This window comes from Conger conger, chromosome 15, assembly GCF_963514075.1.
Source record: "Conger conger chromosome 15, fConCon1.1, whole genome shotgun sequence".
Lineage (NCBI taxonomy): Eukaryota > Metazoa > Chordata > Actinopteri > Anguilliformes > Congridae > Conger > Conger conger.
Genome location: NC_083774.1, coordinates 24,689,756 through 24,710,500, shown reverse-complemented (window position 1 = coordinate 24,710,500; position 20,745 = coordinate 24,689,756). Strand labels below are relative to the sequence as shown.

General features: G+C 45.8%; 1 protein-coding gene and 1 non-coding gene across 2 annotated transcripts in view; both read right to left on the bottom strand.

Moving 5' to 3' along the window:
* dennd4a (DENN/MADD domain containing 4A) overlaps positions 1-15,801 on the bottom strand; it is a 67,783-nt gene extending 51,982 nt beyond the window's left edge. The window contains 1 exon segment of the mRNA XM_061221839.1: positions 15,599-15,801. Coding sequence (XP_061077823.1) covers positions 15,599-15,603 — 5 coding nt within the window. The 5' untranslated portion in view covers positions 15,604-15,801.
* Positions 15,802-18,906: 3,105 nt separating this feature from the next.
* Positions 18,907-18,978, bottom strand: trnaq-cug (transfer RNA glutamine (anticodon CUG)). Its single transcript has one exon. It is a non-coding gene; the product is annotated as a tRNA-Gln (tRNA).
* Positions 18,979-20,745: the final 1,767 nt, after the last annotated feature.

The following is a 20,745-nucleotide window of genomic DNA, read 5'->3' as shown; positions in this document are numbered from 1 at the left end:
TTACGATGCGCACAAGGGAAAACAAGACGTGGATAATCTCAGGGACTGCACGCCCAGCCGACACAAAGCATTCTCACAATGTTGTAGTTGACAAAACATTTAAATAACACGGTTATACGACATGACAGGGCAGCATCGACTGAGGCTTTTAAATACAAGGGATGACCATAAAGTGGATTAAAGGAGTCATTTCAATTTCAGCTCTGCCTGCAGAACAAACAAATCAATGAATGCATTATCAGTGCACAGAGTAGCTTACGCGCACCAGACATTCGGAATATACGAAGGCCCACAATCGCACCAACCTACAGCTGGGGACCCCTGCTTCAACCAAACAAGCAGGTAATGATTAACACCTTTATGTCTGCCACCTACAACAGGCTGTAATGCAGTGGCTACATTTCACACTAGCATCATTAGGCTATATCATTCATTTACATATCTGACACCAAGCTATTGATTAACAAAACACACATAAAAAAACATTTTTGAATAAAAATATTCCAAAGACTAAAACCAAACAAGATTAAAAGGTGAAATATTTCTTGAAACTGGCTGACAGCCTCCTGGGACCCCAACATACGCTTCCCAGACCCCAGTTAGTAAGTTAGCATAGCGGGACTTACAGTAGAAGAAGAGACAATTCGCTGGTGGTTACACTGTAATAACGTGTGTCTGGACAGTATCACTGTGTTGTGTTTCCATTTCCTTCTGCTTCTCACGTCAGAGTTCCCAGGAAACGCATCGTTCCGCACAGGGACGTCAGTACGGCTGAGAAACACGCCAGACAGCCTGATCGCACTTCCCTTTCCGCTATACTTAGCAGGGAAAAATGCCCTTTCATCACAAAATGAGCCCAGATCACACATAACGGATATCCTATGGGGAAGTCATTGCTAAAGAGGGCTGACCGCACAGGGCGGTAGATTTCTAGTACATAGATTTAATATACATATAAAATATATAAATACATGAGTTCAATCAATCTTTTTTTTCATGAAATGTACGATTCTGAGAAAATTCCTGCAACCCCTTAATCCTCTCAGGAAACAGCCCATTAGATCACAGTTCCACCGGTAGGCCTATACTCTTAACCACATTTTTTGGTCGTCTAACTAAAGAGACAGAGCCGTCACATAAATCCCCTCGTCTCTGGAAAAGACTAAATGCTAGTGGATGGAGTGGAGATAAAGAGAGAGAAAAAGTTGGCTTAAGTTCAGCGGCAGTTAATTGTACGAGACATTGAGGTCACCGACTCAGAAACGATTAATGTGGGGGGCTGGATGTTTGGGGTCCTGAGTGTATTTACTCGGTTCTCAGAGGGGGGCGGGGTGTGCGTTTGGGAGTGCCAGTGCCCCTGAGTTTCCCCACAGAGGGCTGGACGCTCATGTATCAATTCACGGGAAGCGGTGGAGAAAGGGCCGTGTCAGCTTACTCAGCGCAGACTGACACACTTCTGTGCTGATGGGGAAGTAACTGGAGGCGTGTGTCATTATCCCCCACCCCTCCCCAGGAACACAAGGGAGCAGCACCATAAGCCGGACCCCTGATGTGCCGTTCGCCGTGAGGGCAGAGGAACAGTTTCTCCTCCAGGTCCTACAGAGACAAGACCAGGGAGGGTGGGGTACTGCGTACAGCACTCAAACTCACCCCACAATGGACAGCTCACAGTATCCACAAGACCATGGGCAATACTGTATAGCGCTGACAACAGAGTTGGTTTATTTCCATTTATAATGGAACTCCCCCTCCCAGCCACCCCTGCCAAGGACAGTAGGAGATATAAGAACAATGTTTACCAATATCCAATAGCAACGAGGCCACAGTCCTAAGCATTTGACCATAAAAAGCATATGTGCGCGCACACACACTAAATAACGTTTAACCAAAGAAGGTTGACTGGTGTCAGCGTTTCAGTCTCGAGAGCAACTGGTTATTATTCCGAGCTGCCTACAGAAGAGTCAGCCAGAGGAAGACAAAGACGAGTCTTTGTGTATCTCCCTAAAAAGAAAGCTCTCCTCCTCTTCCTGCAAGACCAGAGATGTCTCTTTAAAGCTTCACACTAGCCGGGGTACACATGCGCGCCGTGTTGAATAATTCAAAGCGCTGGGCGCGCTGAGAAAACGCTGCACTCGGAGGTCTCAGAACAGCCAGAACGTCCCCGTTATTTGCTTTGCTCATTACAGTGAGGATTAGAGGCTGTTTAACGCACACGCAGAGGCTTCTCTAAAGTCCCCACAGTGGCAGTTGAAGGCCTGCGTGGCGAGCGAGTCTCAAGGAGTCCCCCTCCCCCAACAGAAGAGATATCAAAGCCGTCGGTCCGTGTGTAAACTAAACGGCCTCCGTCTTCAGAGACTTCGACGCGAACGACGCAAGCTAGAACCGCAGCACTCGGAGAAGATGATTACCGGCAGGACAGTGGGTTCGCAACAGCAAGCGAAATGGCCGACTCATGCGAATCGAAGGCATCTGAAGTGCATTTATGCTATAGATCGCAAACATCAATACCAGCCGCACTGAAATAAGTGTTCCTTTTTTCAAAGTGGATTTTTAAAAACTGAGCCAATACCAGCCTCTGGCGTGTACTGGAACCGTATAAAGAGGAGGAAAGGTGCCCGACTGAAGGGGGCTGATTATAAAATGGTCCCTCGGTGTGCAGTGTGAGGTCAGCCCTGCTCTGTATAAACCTTTTGTGCAATTCCACAGTGACTGGCATTACCTGCTGGATATTTGGGTGGTAAAGCCCAATACAGACACATAAGAGACTGACATGCTTTTATAAAACTCAAGTGTCAATAACTCAGTCTCTATTATGTAACTGTATTGGGCTATACCATCCAATATCCAGCAGGTGTAACATCACTCACTGTGAAATGTCCTTGTTCATAATGTTAGCTACAGGGACAGGGGAGGGACACACTCGCAGGTGAACAGGGAGGCCCCGCTCAGGACCCAATCGGCAGTCCACATTCCCTGTGAGCGTGGAATCAGAACGAGGGCACGTCGGTTTGTTGGGACATCCCAGGGAGCGTGTGCGAGTGTGTGAACGCAGGTGTGAGCGTTTCGGTAAAGCTGCGGGAACACGAGCGTGGTCCGAGGCGTAAACGGAGAGCGCGAGTCCGCGGGGCCAGGTGTTCTCTCCCGCGGCCCCTCTCTCGGCCCCGCTCCTCTGAGGGACCAATCAAAACCGTTTCCGCGGAGTGCGGAGCGGTGATAAAGCGCACCGGTGAATTCCGACGAGGGCTGCACATGCGGCGGCCGCCCCACAACAGCGCGGTGTGCGTCACTCCAGAAACGGCCAAAAGTATTTCTTACCCAGACTACACCACAGCCACCTGCGCTCGAGTCGTGGGTGGCCCTTCCCCGAATTCCACAGACCGTAATGACGGACTGCTGCGCTGCAGACCTCAGAAGAGCACAACGCAAAGACAGCTACGGGAGAGAATGTGGCTGTTTGCGAAGTGTCTTTCTGTCTAATGGCCGTGCAAACAAAAGAACACATTTACATGGAGCCTGACACCGGCGGCTCAGCGTGTGCAAACAGTGGCATTGCTATGCGCTGAGCGCCACCGCTGCGTTCCCCACATTAATCTCCCGTTCCGCTCGCCTCCTCGCGTCCCCCGACAGGGCGCGGATTCCGTCGAGCGGTTCGCTCCGAAAAATAAAAGCGGCGAGAAGTGAAGAAATGAAGCTCGTTAGCAGCCCGCCGCCCTCTCGCAGGCCGCCCACGCCCTCTTCTGTTCCAGCGTCTCTGTGCCACCGCTGCTCCATCGCATCCCGCCGGACGAGGGGAGGGAGGGGAGGGGGGTGTTGGGTACGGGGAGGGGGGTGTGTTGGGTACAGGGAGGGGGGTGTGTTGGGTACGGGGAGGGGGGGTGTTGGGTACGGGGAGGGGGGTGTGTTGGGTACGGGGAGGGGGGGTGTTGGGTACGGGGAGGGGGTGTGTTGGGTACGGGGAGGGGGGTGTGTTGGGTACGGGGAGGGGGGGTGTGTTGGTACGGGGAGGGGGGGTGTGTTGGTACGGGGAGGGGGGGTGTGTTGGTACGGGGAGGGGGGGGGTGTTGGGTACGGGGAAGGGGGTGTTGGGTACGGGGAGGGGGGTGTGTTGGGTACGGGGAGGGGGGTGTTGGGTACGGGGAGGGGGGTGTTGGGGTGTTGGGTACGGGGAGGGGGGTGTTGGGTACGGGGAGGGGGGGAGGTTTGAAACAGGAAGACGAGGCCCCTGCCTGCACGCCTCCATGCACAGGGGGTGTTAAGATCAACAGGGTCCAGATCCTGCATCTGCCCTGAGTGTCTGAGTGCCGCCCGCCCCCCACAGCCCCCTACAGCCCCCGACAGCCCCCTACAGCCTCCAACAGCCTCCTACAGCCCCCTAAAGCCCCCTACAGCCCCCCACAGCCCCCAACAGCCCCCTACAGCCCCCGACAGCCCCCTACAGCCCCCGACAGCCCCCTACAGCCCCCCACAGCCCCCCATAGCCCCCGACAGCCCCCTACAGCCTCCAACAGCCTCCTACAGCCCCCTACAGCCTCCTACAGCCCCCTACAGCCCCCTACAGCCTCCGACAGCCCCCTACAGCCCCCGAAAGCTTCCCATGAGCACCTGGGCCGCGGTGACCCCGGTAACGCGTGTGGGGGGGGACGAACTGAGCCAAGCCGAGCCGCGCTGAGCCGGGAGTGAGCGGGGGAGAGAGAGAAAACAAACCAGTGGGTGAAAATCCCATCTGGTCCGGCATCTGCTTCTGGTTATCCGAAAAAGGGCAGGCGGTCAACAGCTCTCTCTCCCCGTGTAAGTGTCACGTACCAGCAGAATGCCTTGGGGGGGGGGGGGGAGAACATGTGGCGGAGAGGGAAAGTATATTTTCTCATTCCAGAGACATGATATCCGCACGGCTGACACGTGAGTGTCCGTCGGCACCAGCTGGACGCCGACTCTGCCCTGGTCCCGCCTGGGATCGAGGGGCATGCACTTCCTGTGCAAATGTGTAAGACACAAACGCCCGCGTGCATCCGGGGGGGGCAGGCTGGGTTTGAAAACGCTGTTCTGGACCGAATGTAGGACACTAGATGTAGAATGTCGTACGCAGTACCACAGGCCGTCGAGAAGGCCCCCTGCGCTAAGCTAACACACGACTAAAATCAAACATTTACACAGAAGCTGCAGGTAACCTTGCAGAGGGAATGCTGGGAATGGAAGGGCCAGTCTGCGGTAGTCCTGCCCACGCAGAGGCAGCTTTAGCTTTGTGTCGGCGGCGGCGTTAGCGTTAGCGTCGACCTGCCGTCTGCCGTCCAACTCGCCGGCAGCACCGTGTGCCAAGAAGGCTGCACTGGGCAGACACCCCCCCCCCCACAGAGCTGGATAAAGGAACATGGTCAATCCCTCCTCCTGGATAGGATTACGCTGCTTTGGGACTCACCACAACCGTGATCTCCTGATTAAGCGACATATCCAAACAGCGCATTTATTTTTTATTTTTTTATTTTTTTAGGGTAGCCTACTTATTCAATGTACTGTACCTGCTCCAAAAGAACCTTTACATGGCCGAAGGTGGCTGTAAATTACCGAAAAGTACCTGACATTTGATGCACAGGATCACATGAAACACTCAGATTTCTAAGCCTGGCTCCCTGTCAAAAGAATATGATAGTTTGGGGAAAGTACCTTTATTTCCACAAAACGGCGACAGAGCTGTGGTCCTGCCCATTGGCTAGGTGACTGCCCGCGTCACAGCATACAGGACATACAGAAAGCACAGTTCGGGGGAGTTATACCCACTGGAAATAGACATAGTGTGGAGTGACTGAAAGGAATGACTTGAGCGGACTGAATGATTGACACCCATACGAGAAACCGCAAAGCAATCAACGCATGTAGTCTCCCGGGCGGAGAACCGGTTGGAACAGGACCATCCACTAACCGCTGTAGTGTTCAGTTCCTCTTCACGGTGTACCGCAGTGATGAGCCTGGACTCGTTAAACAGTGACACCGTACATGTGCCCTGAGAGCAGACTGGAAACCCCGAACTGCCGTTGCGTCTGGCAAAGGGGAAATGGAACATGCCAAGTAGGACTCGGTGACATAGGTCTGGCAGCCTAAGGCTCACCTAATGCACCTACTGTAAGGCAAAAAAAATCAAGCTCACACTTGACAACTGACAATTACTGGAATAACACAGGAAGGAGGTGAGGGTACATTAAAAAGTAGCACTCTTACTGGCAAGCAATAGACTAGCAACCCCGAACCAGCTTCTTCTTTCGGCTTCCTAAAACTCTGAAGTGAAGTCTGCTAGCTTAAATGCTTCCGTTTTATGATGCAAAACAGCATATTAAAATAGCAAATAAAAATGCTTTCGAATGTACATTTGCCTGTTATTAATGATGCATTTTAAATATGCAGGAGGCAAAAAAGAAGATTTGGGAAAATTGTTCATTGATTCCTCTCGCAGATGCAAAGTGTTTTAAACAATAGTTTTGTTTTTCTTAATTAGTACATTACCGTATGAAAGAATGTGAGAACTATACAAAAAGTGCAATCTAAAATAAGCCTAATGCAACATTTTAGCGACCAGAAACTAAGTACTGAACCATATGAGAATGAGAACTACTCTGAAAATCACCGGAGGCCAACTGACTGACACTTTTTCAGACAAGTGCAAGTCAAATGAACAATACGTGTCTTCTGAGCGATTATAATAAAATTTGACATTTTAATACAGCACAACTGTAATGCAGGGCCATTAGACACTTTCCCAGAAGGCACAGTACCTATGTACAGGAAAATCCAGTTCATCTCTAAATAGCCGGGATCTCCTGCGGAAAGGGTTGTGAAACCAGTTATTACCTTCCTAATGGTGACTAAGCCTGCAATTTCCCCCTGCATTGTTTCACCTGCCATGACACGGACACGGAGCGGGGGGAAACCTGCGCACTGGAACGCTTACGTGAGCTGCCTCTCCATCAAAGGCCCGAGCGCTTCATCCCCGCTGATCTCCTGCACCCCAGAGACGCTCTGAGCAGCAGGGACCCGCGCAGGAGAAGAGCATTGTGGGTAAACAACGGGTAAACAAAGTGAGTGACTTCTGCAGCTACTCTCTATTCCGCTCACACCCACCCGAGCCTTTGAAAAACTCATTTTCCCTGCATATTGTTTTCCGAAGGAGAACATTACTTGACGATTCAATTATTCTGCATGACCTGACGTGGGGAAAAAAAGAAGACGAGTTTGCATACTTGCCGTATTGCATATGCAAAGCTGGAAAAGATGGTGTCTAGGTGGTGCTGACTGTGCCTAGGGGTCCCGCTGGGTGATATTTAATAGGCTACAACATCACCCAATGAGGGAGGGTTTCAGACTGGGCATCACTGACTAGTGAGCACTCTGGTCATTTGTGTGTCTGTAGTCTCCCTGTGACATTGGTTCAGTCCTCCAACATGGTATCTATGGTGGCTCTGTCAGAGAACCGGAGGATACACTTGTTGTCCCTAGCACTCCTGAACTGACAGGGCAGCAGAGTATTCTAATGGGCATGTATTTTGGTTGTAGGTTCAATGCTAAGGTGGAAGACCACTGCCGTACCCTCAATGAAGATAAGTAATCTAAAATTGCTTCCATAAATACCTAACTGTAGCAATATGGTTTGCTTATAAAGAAGGTAAGTACTGTAAGTCACCCTGGATAATGTAACGTGGGTGTAATGGAGAAATAAAGCTCGCTGTAAACAAAGCCTGCGTGTATAAATGGAAGCTGCTTCAACATTCCTTGTGCGTCTTCACAGACTGAAAAATAAAAATCTTCAGGCGCTTCACCCTTGCGAGGCGCTGCTCTCCGTGAGAGTAGTTAGTCGGTGCTCTTCACGGCACCGGCTTCAGAGAGCTGACACAGCGATAGCTGAGTCTCAGGGACACAGATGTCGAAGAGGGAGCGGAGAGTTCACTCTCCACCCCGTCTGAGCGGGCGCGGCGCGCCGTTCTCTCCACCCAGGGGATAATTTGTTTCTGTTTTTCAGTGCCCTTGGACGGAGAGAGGGGGCCGCAGACGGTGAAAACTCACCCAACGCTGCGCACTCCTCTCTGCAACACACAGCCCGCTCACGCCTGCCGCAGTACGCCGCTCCCAAACCTCAGCGGTGATTAATACCGTCCTGGCACTCTCCTTCCAGCCCACTGCCCTTCCAGCCCCGCACAGTCTTTATTAGCTCGGCCGGTAGGCAACCAAGCCCAAAGCTGCGCTAAACGGGAGGTCAATCTGACACGATCCGGCTCTGTGCCTCCGCATCACAAAACGGCAGTTAACCGCCGGATAATAAGTCACATTAAACTTCATAATAATTGCCGCATAAATCAGAGCCTTTGGAAATGGGCATAAAAAATTAAAAGCAAAGCTATTTTTTTACCCCCCCTCCAAGACCTTGCCAGAGGTGAAATTCCAACAAAGGCATAATCTTTGTCGCTTGAAAAAGTTGCAGGGTTGTCTTGCGGTGACTCTGGCCCCAGACAGGCGGTTGCAGTTGTTTGCAGACACAGTGGGGGGTGCTGGTGACAGTGCAACAGACCGAGACCAGCGCATCATAGCAGATAATCTCCGCAACATCTGCTGCCTGGCTCTGCGTACGCGTCAGCACAGCACGCACCACCTCGCCCAGGAGGCCTTGTTCCTGAAAGCGTTCCTCCAGTGGGGGAGCGGAGGCACTGCGGCCCGCCGCCAGCAGCCCCACCGACGGGGAAACGCACTCCAGCACCGGTCCTGACTCTGCGCATTCCTCAAGAGCTCCGCTCCCTTTCTGCAGAACCGCCCTTCCTCCACGGCCCAACAGCACTTGGGCTGCCAGGCCACAGATTTCCAAACGCTTTCCACGTTGAGGTAAACCGAGACGGGAGGAGAGGGTGGAGAGGGGGCCACAAGGCCAGGCAGGGGCTGCCCCGTTCCTCCTCCTCCGCGCCCACACACCCTTGCACAGGAAGTGAGTGTTGCTCCCAGGGGCCGGGCGGAGAGAAGCGGTTTGGGGCCCCGGGGCTGTAACTGAAAAGTGTGAATCAGCAGACTTGGCCCTGAGAGGCAGAGCGAGAGCCGCAGCGGGAGGCTTGGCCCCCGGGGGCCTGACACACGAGTCCCCCCGGCCGCCTGTTCTCCTCGGGGCAGCACAGCTCCCTCCTGGGCAGGAAGCCGACTGCTTTGTGGCGGCTGTTTGGATTTATGGTTTCATTTTTTTCCACGCTGTTCCACTTTCTCTCCTTCGTCTTTAGTTATTTGATTAACCGACTTAACAGCTGACGGCTCTGACCCGCAAAACTTCCCGTTTTCTACACGCAGGAGCCATCTTGCGAAGCGTGGTTTGAATTCAAACGTAATCGCTGTTGAGGTCTACACTCACACCCGGGCCGCCCAGCATGTTAATTAAATCAAAAAGTTTGATAATCGCGAAGGAAGCAATTAGGATTCGTTAAAGACCCGACTTCTCCTCCCACGCAGGGATCAGCCTTTTCAGCCCCAGAGAAAGCTCGGTATTACAATCTCCCTTTTAGGAGGGAAAACTGACAACCGATCCCCCACATCCCACTGGCAGGCTGGCCCCTTTACTGCGTGATTAAAAGCAGGTGGGGATCAGTGCATTCCTCGGAGAACACGGGGAGGAGAACGCAGTCAGGGGGAATCGATGTAAATACAGAGACTGGGAGGGAGGAAGGGACGGAGGGAGGGAGAGAGAAAAGAGAGAGATGGAGACAGCAAGAGAGAGAGCTAGAAAAAGAAAGAGAGAAAGAAGGTAGAAGTCAGGGAACAAGGTAATTTCTGGAGCTGAAGTTCTGTGATTACTCTGGGATGGTTGAGTGCAGTGCTGAAAATCTCAGGCAATCTCTTAGTGCCCGGGGGGCACCTGACCCCCTCTGAGTCTGACTCTCCAAAGCCCTGGGCTCACTGAAATGCTGCATTCTGGCTGCAGTGGATGAGGACAGACAACTTCGGGGGCTGTTTCATCAGACTGGATAATGAACAATGGTGTCCAACGGCGCTCAACAGAAAGTGATGTTATAAAGACAGAGCCAAAATGGATTCCGTGGGACAGTTAAAGGGCTGCAGCTTGGGGTTATTTCATTTTCACCATTTTATTATTGCTTTCAGTCTCAATATACCAACACACTGATGCTAGTGGTATATTGAATAATAGGCTAACCACCTCTGGCCCAAACACTTTTTTGCCACCCGTAACTAATGAGCCATGCCAACATTGGCAGTGTAGCATATACACACATCTCACTGAGCAGGGCTCCATGTCAACCCTGCCGCAGATATACTCATTATGGGTTTAATTGATGTTTGTAGCCTTTTGTATTGGCTTTGAGCATGTAAACCGGATTAGTCCCAGCAGAAGAGAAGTAGAACAATGTCTTAAGTATTTTACAAAGACTGGTTTTATTTGTAAGGTTCCAATTCTCTAATGCCTTTATCTACACTCCACCCATATTTTGAAATGCAGTGGACAGAGAGCTCAAGGCTTTCTTCATCGCTGGATATTCATGCTTACTCATTCCTCTGTAACATCCTGCAACATTATCTTCGTATAAAAAGTATCTGGAGCTACGAGCAGGCTCATCTCTCATTCCCAACAGGGTCTACGGGATAATAACATTCAAAATGCCATTTTCTGAAAGCTTTAAGGCCTTCAAAATCATGGAACACTCTTATACAAAACATATGTAATTTAAAACATTCCAACCCAGTCAACAACTGAAATGATTCATCACGGTGACACATTATTTTTTTTCCTTCCTGTTTTCCTGCAACATTTATGTTCTCGGGGTTTATTTTAACAGGCTGGTGCCTTTCGACGGTTTTGAAAGCATTTTTCCTGATTCATTTCCAGCGACAGCACTCTTCCACCGCCTGCCAGCTGCGGGCTGTTTGAAGAGCCTCCACAGGCTCCGTACATATGGTCCGGAATGTAAAGAGCGCTGGGTCAAGCCTCATCACTGCGTCAGCGAGAGGCACTAAACCCAGCCGGGAAGGGTTAGGGCAGAAACAGCACAGGGTCAACAGGTACACCTGTCTCACATTAGCCGCGCCGGCCCCCCCTCCCCCTCTGATCTCTGCCGTTGAGTGTGGTCCGCTTCGCTGTGGCGTAGGCATGTACATGGGAGAGCGGCAGGAGAGCACGTAACGCTTTAATCTCTCCTCACCCCCGTCCTCGTTCGCACACGCCACGCGTTCCCTAGAAGGCCACGGCACAACACCGACAGCGCAACTTCAGAGAGCACGTCGCCTTTGCGCCGAGTCTTTAGCTAGCCTATGCGATGAGAGGCTGCCAGGTTGTCGGAGAGTTTGGGAGGATTCGGGGCAAACTGCTCCACGCCTCTCCCAAACGTCCTCCCGCTGCGGAGACGGCAGTAACCGCGGAAAATAACACGCCTCTCAGTGAAGCAATCCCAACGGCCCCGAGAGCAGACAAGCCCCTGCCTCAGCACGCCAGCATGCATTATGGAAGCACATCTTTCTCCAAAGGCTTGCAGTGCATGTGTTGATTAATATTTCAATGTACTGTATGGGAGAGATGCAGGAAAGGCCTCCCCCACAGCTCTATGACCAGTAGCTGCCTCGCAAGCATGTCCTATGGGGACTCTAGCAATCTCAGACTTGGTCATAAATGCTAAGTGATACAATGAAATTGCTCCATTAAACTTCAGCCCACTCTCTAAAAACACTCACTAATTCACACCAGGGGCCTGATTTAGAAAATCATTCACCCTAAATGAGAGCGTACGATCGTTTCCTTAAAAGTGCCTATGAAGGTTTTATAAAATGTCTACAAATAAATGTTCCCAATGTTCCCAATTTCTACTGAAGCGTCCGTTTATAAATAACAAAACAGGTGAACAAGCTTATCAACTACACCCAGTTAATGTCCTCAATTATGCCCCAGTTAATGCCCTCAATTATGCCTTCATGGTCAGGTTTTCAGCAAGCTACTCCCTGAAAAACCTAATCACCTAAAATTGATATATAGCGAAATTACATCTTTCTTTTTCTTTATGTTTTAAGTTAAAAAACATAAATGCATTGATTTTTATTATTGTTAGGTTATTCGATTCTTCATAAAGGATAAAGTGCAGCGATAGCCTAATTAATGACCGACGACATTGCGTCTCGTGGTGCTTATACATCTCCACATGCGAGGGGACTGGCAAGACATTCTCAAAAATGCTTTCAGCCTGGAGTAAAGCAGCATAGCCACGAGGAAAAGTGTGTATGCACACCACGTCAGTTTCGATTCTTAGAAAATCTCAATTCGCACATCAATTTTCACATAGGATCAAATATGCTGAATTTAGTAGGCACCCAGACTTCTTGCTTAAGCTCATCCCAGCGTCCAGCATCTCCACAAACAAAATATAATTTGACAATATGCATGTAACTTCCAGCTAAAGCAATGCTTAATATTTATACAGAAAACGTGTCAATTAAGCTATTAAATGCTCAATCTGTCTCAATGAATCTAACAGATTGTATGCATGAATGGAACAAATCTAAATAAACGCAATTAGTGTTTACTTGTTTAGAATAATCAGGTTGTGTTTCATGTTTTTGGCAGGCATTCACCTGCTATTGAACAGAAAAGAGAACATGACTAAGCACTGCTTGGGTAATTGCACTTCAAATATTGATATCTATCTACAGTGCAGTCCATAAGCATTCAGATAGTGACATCATCTTTGCTGTTTTGGCTCTGTAGTCCAGCACATTCGGACTTGAAATGAAACATGAATATAAGGTTTCATATTAGGTTAAAGTGCAGACTGTCATCTCTGATTTAGAAGGTATTTTCATCCATATCAAGTAATCCACATTGGAATTACAGCGCTTTTTATACATAGTCCCCATTGGGTAAGATACAAACAACTGGTAATCCTCAAGTATAGAATTGCCAAGTTAGAGATCGCAAAAAAAGTACATTAAAAACTGTAGAATTCTGGATCAAAGTCTTAGTGACAGGTCAGACAAGTGTTAACCTGTATCAAAGTGATAGAAAGAGGAGAGTGTGGAGACTGAAAGGAACTGCTCCTGATCCGAAGCATATCACCTCATCTGTTAAACATGATTACAGCGTGCTGCTACTGGAGCTGGCAGCAGGAGGATGAATTCTGAAGTGTCCAGAAACATCTGCTCAGATCTAACCGAATGTCTCAAAACTCACTGAACAACACTTGCAGCAGGACCATGGCCCCAAACACACTGCTAAAGGAACAAAGGAGTTTTTCCATGGCTACAAAGTGGAATGATCTTGACAGGTTAAGTCAATCACCCATCTGAACACGCATTTCACCGTCTGAAAACAAGGCTGAAAAGAAAAAGGCCCCCGAAACAAACACAGAAATGAAGATGGCTGCAGTACAGGGTATGTCTGGCAGAGCATCACCAGGGAAGATACCTAGTGTCTGGTGATATCTACGGGTTGCAAACACAAAGGATTCTTTTCCCCTTATCCTTTATTTACAGTTACGTGAATTTGTTTAATTACTTTTGGTCCCCTAAAATGGGGCTCTATGTACGAAAAGTGATACAATGCCAACACAGTTCACCTGAAATGGGTGTGAATATGTTCAAATTAACACCATTTCATTTCAAATCCAATTTACTGGAGTAGATAACAAAATTAACAGAAATTGTGTCACTGTCCAGCGTTGCTTACCGCCCTGTATATACATAGTGAGCACTTTATTATGTAGACCTGTAAAAGAGGTTCAGCTGTATTTCAGACCAAATGGCAGAATGGGGAAGAAATGTGAACTAAGTGACTTTGGCCGTGGAATGGTTATTGGTGCCAGACAGGGTAGTTTAAGTATTTCAGAAACTACTGATCTCCTGGGATTTTCATGCACAACAGTCTCTAGAGTTTGCAAAGAATGGTGCAAAAAACAAAAAACATCCACTGAGCAGCAGTTCTGTGGGCAGAAATGCATTCTTAATGAGAGAGGTCAGAGGAGAAGGGCCAGACTGGTCGAAGCTGACAGTAACACAAATATAACACGCATTACAACAGTGGTATGCAGAACAGCATCTCTAAACTGTGGATAGACTATAGCAACAGAAGACTTAATAAGTCAAAAATAAATACCTAATAAAGTCCTCAGTGAGTGTACATACAACATTTATACACACACATATATCACACTGATATATATATATATATACACAGTTTGAATAATTTAATTAAATAACCGGGTGATTTCACAACCGTGTGATTGGCCAAACACAGCTGACTGGCTGCCTTGAAAAAAACTGAAATGATCGGACGTTCCCGCATTAGTCATTATGTAGCAGGGCATTCCAGTAACTTGTGTAACGTTAACTGCAAATGCAGCGCTAGAAAGTCAAACCACGAGCACGAGAATAAACCAAGCCGATAAAACCAAGACACAGCTACACCAAGTTCGTGCAGCACTTAACCTTACCCAGTCACGGACAGTGTCGGGCTGTCACACAGCTTTACGGTTCTGAACTGAAATCTGAACAGTACGATCAACTTACAACAATAACCACATTTACGCCAGTCTATGAGGCATGTAGGACTAACGTTAGCTTAAATGAAAATCAAGTGTGTTTAGATAGTCAGTTAACCTAATATATATTGCATTGTCTTTAATTAACCTTATCTTGTAAAATTGCCCAGTTAACGTATTTTGTGTAACGTTACTTTCTGAGGATACGCATTTCTGGCCAATACTATCAATTAAGATGTATAAGTAAGCTTTTGTGATTTATTAAGACATTTTACCCGACAATGAATTCTGTCAGTTGTGACTGGAACTACCCTAGCTAACGTTACAACCATGATGTAGCAAGCTACGTACAGTAACGTGAACACTGTTGCTAGACTAGCTATAACTGTTAGAAATGACCAGAACAGAATTCAACAGCACGTTGACAAAATAAGCATGCTGATGCTAGCTAATGGACGATATGACACAATTACGATAACTTAATGAACAAGATGACGTTTCTTGATTAACGTTAATTACGCAACACTACTTGGTAATCTAGTTAGTGCCATCTGTAATTCACAGAGGAAATTATTACCGAGACAGAATCAACAATACAGCCTGAAAAATAATCGATAGGTCTAGCTCTGTCTACACGAACATTAACGTTTATAAAATCGAGTCCAATTTATGGCAAAACTGTTGCGATTGGTCTGCCAGTTCCAGCTGGCAGACTACTACATATTTTTACTAATAAATTAGCTAAGAACCTTAGCTAATCAATTCAGAATGCAGTATCTTGGAGTATGACCCAGGTAGCTAGCGAATATGAACTTACTGGCTACATCATGCAAGTTAATCCACACACTGGCCGGTGCAAAAGCACCGTGGTGCTCCCTAATCCTTCAGTCCAACTGCCCATTCAAAGGAAAATTTGGAGATTGTAGCTATATCAAAACACACAAAATTACATAATTAAATGTCATCACTCAACGAACAATGCAAGACATTTATCAAGACAAATTCTCGCTGAATGCTTTCGCGACGAGTAACTGTTAGTAACCTAGCTATAGCTAAACCCATCAAAATAGCAGCCAGCCATCGCAAACAACGGACAGCATCCTACTTACATCATCCGATTTACACACACGATATGTGTCCTGTTATGGCGTCTGTATGTTCGGCTCCAAGCACAGTTACATTATCATGTTCTTCTTCTTTAAGAATATATTATTCAATTCAACATTACAACAAACATGCCCCGTTCATCGTGGTGCCCAACCGTCTCTTTACACCGCCATTTTGGTTGTGATGGAAATCCTAGGCACACCGTATCTTGTGACGGGAGTGGACCTGGCTGTCACACTTCGCACACTTATGAAAGAGGGGCTTTGCTCAAGCCGGTGCTATGACAGATTCTCCATAATTCCACTGGAACACAAATAATGTATGGCTTCGCTGTCAGTTATATATAGGCTAGCTCATTATTCCAACACTACATTTTGGACTTAGTAAAGAACAATATATATTAGGCATAATTGTAACTACTAAGTTGTGCTTATACTACATTCATATAATACATTGTACTTTTTTAAACAGGTTGTCCCTTAGTCCGAATATTCATTAATAAAATAATTACCAAAAAAAAAAAAAGCTTAAAGGAACAGAATCTACATTCAGCAGTGAAAAACAGTGGTAGAGTCGTGTCTAAACATGACCAGAAGTCTGCAGCAGCATGACACAATGACCTTGTCACATCAGGGCTAAAGTGGGTTCCTCAGGGTACCACTATATGTTTATAAGCATTGTTTGTTTAATTAGCAAACAATTTTAACATTCATGTTTTAATCTACAAGAAGTAGATTATATGAATAGATCTTAATACTTGCCATAGCCTCATTGTAAAATTAAGATGGAGATTCACTGGACTATGCCATAATGACTGTCTGTTTTACTACATGATTAAAAAGTCTATATATCGGTAAGTAAATATCGGATGCATACAAAATATAGTCACCAAATCTCAATTGAAATAGAGACAGAACAACAGATATTGCTTAAATAATACATGTGCCATGCCTAATGTTAAATTATATTTTTGTGAATACTGAGGCCTGATAATACAAATGCAAACGTCCACAACAGGTTCTGGTCAAATGCCATATTTCTGTGGTTAGATACAATAAAAAGGGCAACTTTGCCCCCTTGTGGTCATAAAGATGATTACAAACACAACCGAAAAACCCCAACAAAATAAATTATTTCATCGAAATAAATCACAAAAGAAAATCCCTAAGTTATAACAAAAACAACAATGATAATAATAATGACAACAAACATTATTTGTATAACACATTTAATATAAAAAGGAGGTCAAAGTTGTTTACATTAAACAGATAAGAACAAATACATTTTGTTCTTAAAGGTATGCAATCAATTAGCAATCAATTAGCATGTGGTGCACATTCTCAGCTTTTATTTAATGGTATTTTTATACAGTTAGATTTCACAATGTAGAAATAACTCTTTATGCATATCCTTTTTATTACATAACATTAATATGGCACATATTGATGTCATGTAAATTAAAGCAGTCATGTTTAATACAAATAATTTTCATGCAATGATGGCTTGAAGTCTGTGACCTATAGAGATCACCAGGTGCTGAGTATCTTCTCTGGTGATGCTCTTCCAGGCCATGTTCTGCAGCCATCTTCAGCTCCTGCTTGTTTCAGGAGCTAGTTGCCTGAAGTTCTCATGAGCATATGAAACACACGTTCAATTGAATTCAGATCAGGTGACTGACATGGCCAGTCAAGAACTTTCCAGTTTTTGGCTTGGAAAAAACTACTTTGTTGCTGTAATAGTATGTGTTTTATAGCATGATCTTGCTGTAGGATTAAATGCCTTCCACTGAGTTTGCAGGTATTTGCTTGAACTTGAGCAGATTAGATGCTTCTGCACACTTCAGAATTAATTCTGCTGCTATCAGCAGTTACAACATCGATGATCATCAGTGAAGTGAGCCAGTACCAGTGGCAGCCATAAATGCCAAAACAGGTAAGGCTTTGAATATTGGGCAGTTCCTTTTGGCCTCCACGTTTTTCTCTTACTGTCACTGTGCTACAAATGAATCTTGATCTCATCTGTCCTCAAAGTCTTTTCGAGAACACTGCAGGCTCTTTTAGGCTCTTCTTATCAAACTGTAACCTGGCCATCCTGTTTTAGCAACTAACTAGTGGTTTGAAGCTTGCGGTGTAACATCAGTAGTTTTGTTCCTGAAGTCTTCTACAGACAGTAGTCACACCTGCTTCCTGCTGGGTTTCTGATCTGTTGGACAGGCGTTTGAGGGTTTTCTTCATTATTGCGAGAATTCTTCCGTTATCAACTGTAGAGGTCTTTCTTGGCCTACCAGGTCCTTTGCGATTACTTATCTCACCAGTGTTGTCTTTCTGCATAATGATGTTCCAAACAGTTGATTTTGAAAAGCCTAAGGTTTGGCCCATGTCTCCGACAGTTTCTTTTCATTATTATTTCTCAGGCTCTTAATGGTTCCCTTGACTTTCATCTGCACAACTCTGGCCTTCATGTTGACATATAGCCAATAACTCCAAAGGAAATCAAAATCTTAGAATCGAGACTGGATACTGAAAGTTCTCTTATAACCTGCACTAAGGATGAGACTAATCAGAAACACCTGTGAAGCCATTTGTCCCACATGTTATGGCACCCTAAAATGGGGGGACTATGTATAAAAAGTGCTGTAAATTCAACATGGTGAAAATGAAACGTATACAAATACTCTGTAATAATATTTGAAATCTGCACTCTAACCAAGTGCCAATTGTCTGATTATCACATTATAAATTGCAATATTTAATCTCTTAATCTGAAGGGATTACCAGTATAGAACACCCAGAACGGTGATGCACAGCAGACAATTACACAAAACTCACATCAGCTGAGGTCAAGAGGGAGGGAGTTTCCACAAATTATTATGATCAGATGGCCAGACTAAAAACCGTTCAACTTCACTGGTATTTTCCACATAATTATACTTTTCCCATCCTCAGTTTGTTTTGTTTTGTTTTTTTGACAGGGGAGCAAAGTGCAGCTGGCCAACACAACAATCCAGGAGTCCCTCTCCAATTCTTAATGCTGGCCATAAACGCTGTATGGATTGGGGGATGATGGCAGATTGGGGGGAGAACTGCTTCTGTGATCACTGTCTGATGGAGATGGAATATCCACACTGGATGTTGCTCAATGTTGGCCTCTGCTGGAGGGCGGCTGAAAAAGCTAATTCAGAAAGACGTTCAGATTCAACTGCGTATCTCTTCACAGCATTATACAACTTCGCCCGTAATTATAACCTGAGTGTTCTCAGTCATTCGTTGTCGCTACAGATAATACGACTCTCATGTAGCTCGAAAAAGCCAGGTTCCACCGAGATTTGAACTCGGATCGCTGGATTCAGAGTCCAGAGTGCTAACCATTACACCATGGAACCGACGTGTTTACACGCCAGTTATTTCTCACTAAGAATAACAATCATTTTACTTTAAAATAGACAATGCCCAGGGATAACATTAGCAGCGTGACAAATTTGTTGACACGATTTAATATATGTAACTATTTAATTACGTTAACGGATAATGTAATCGCAGCAAAAACGTTGCAGATAAATGAGGAACTACATGTGGGTCTAGCAGTACAGCACAACAGTCTTTGCAGAAACTGACGTTGGCACTGGTTCTCGTATTTGCCGTAAAATAAGCTTACAAAGGAAGTTGGTAAATACCATATTTAGAACATGGCATTTCTGTCTTCTGCTGCTGTAGCCTATCCACTCCGAGGTTTGACGCGTTGTGTGTTCAGAGATGTTCTTCTGCATACCACTGTTGTAATGCGTGGTTATTTGCTTGTGGTTATCTGACCTCTCTCATTAACAATGCGTTTCTCACTGGATGTTTTTTGTTTTTCGCACCATTCTCTGCAAACTCTTGAGGCTGTTACTCGTGAAAATCCCAGGAGAAACATTTTAGGGTGAAACATGCAGCGACCCAAAGGTTTGAATCAGGCAGGTTCACTGCTTGACAGAGTAGTCCTTATTTTTCCCCTGGCCCTAAAGGCATCAGTGGGCCTATGTCAACAGATTATTCCTAACTGAAAGGCACTAACTTTTATTTTAAGTTTTTATTTTATGTATTATTATTATTTTTTTTTTTACATATGTAGTCATTAGAAATCGTGCAGCACTTTGGTTGATGGTAGTCATTTTAAATGTGCTTTATAAATATATAAATACGACTTGACTTGACTCATTTTTCCGAGTAAGTGACTGGTTCATATTTTTTGTTATGATTGAAAAATTGCTACAAATTCTGAAAGAGTGTCCTAGCAATCAGTAATTAAATTGAGTGATGTCTGAAGGCCTTTAAAAGTTTTATTTGAAAGTGCAGCTCTGTTGTGAAAACAAGTCTCTGGGATCCGCCAACTGCAGCTACCGCCTCCACCTCTGCTTCAGTAATTATGCGCTGCGTGCGCGGAATACACAATGCTCGAAATGGAATTTGGCAACGTATTTTAGAAACCTTTCCCTTTGGGAATCAAGCACGGGACCGTAATCAAATAATGGGAAAAGGTGACTTTTTGAGTGGAACCCGGCCAGTTCCCCATCGCTAATCCCCGAGCTGGCATGTGTGAGGCAGTCGGTCACCGGCGTGGCTCTCTCCATTCACTGCCCAACACTCTCGGTCTCAGAAGCAGATGTCAGATTGCAGAGAAAACATGACGTCTCCTAGCAACAAAGCCGTTTCCGTCCAAGTGATGCCCGCTGAGAAAAAACAAAGATGTAAAGTTGTTAGAGTGACGAGCAGTCAGATAGGTGTTTGTGAAGTTTAGAAATATAATAAATCAAGTATCAAGTAACATATCTTAATGATACTGTTATTATTGTGAGGGATATCAGAATAATCCAGAACATTAATAAATGTAATATCTGTCTGTTAGGCAAATAGTATGATACTTAAGAATATATGAACGTGCCACAGATAAGAATTTTTCAGTAACTAAATAAAGGAGAAAAATGATGTACATTATGTATTCTTTTGAAAGACGGGGGGAAAAACTCTTAAGCCTGTCACAAGAAAATGATAAACAACAACCTTTTTTAGAAAAGAAAAATCACATTACTACCCTGAGCTATGGCAACTTTATTTTGGATTTTATTCAAAGAAAACATCAAGCAGCATTGGAAAGAACAGCATCTGGTATC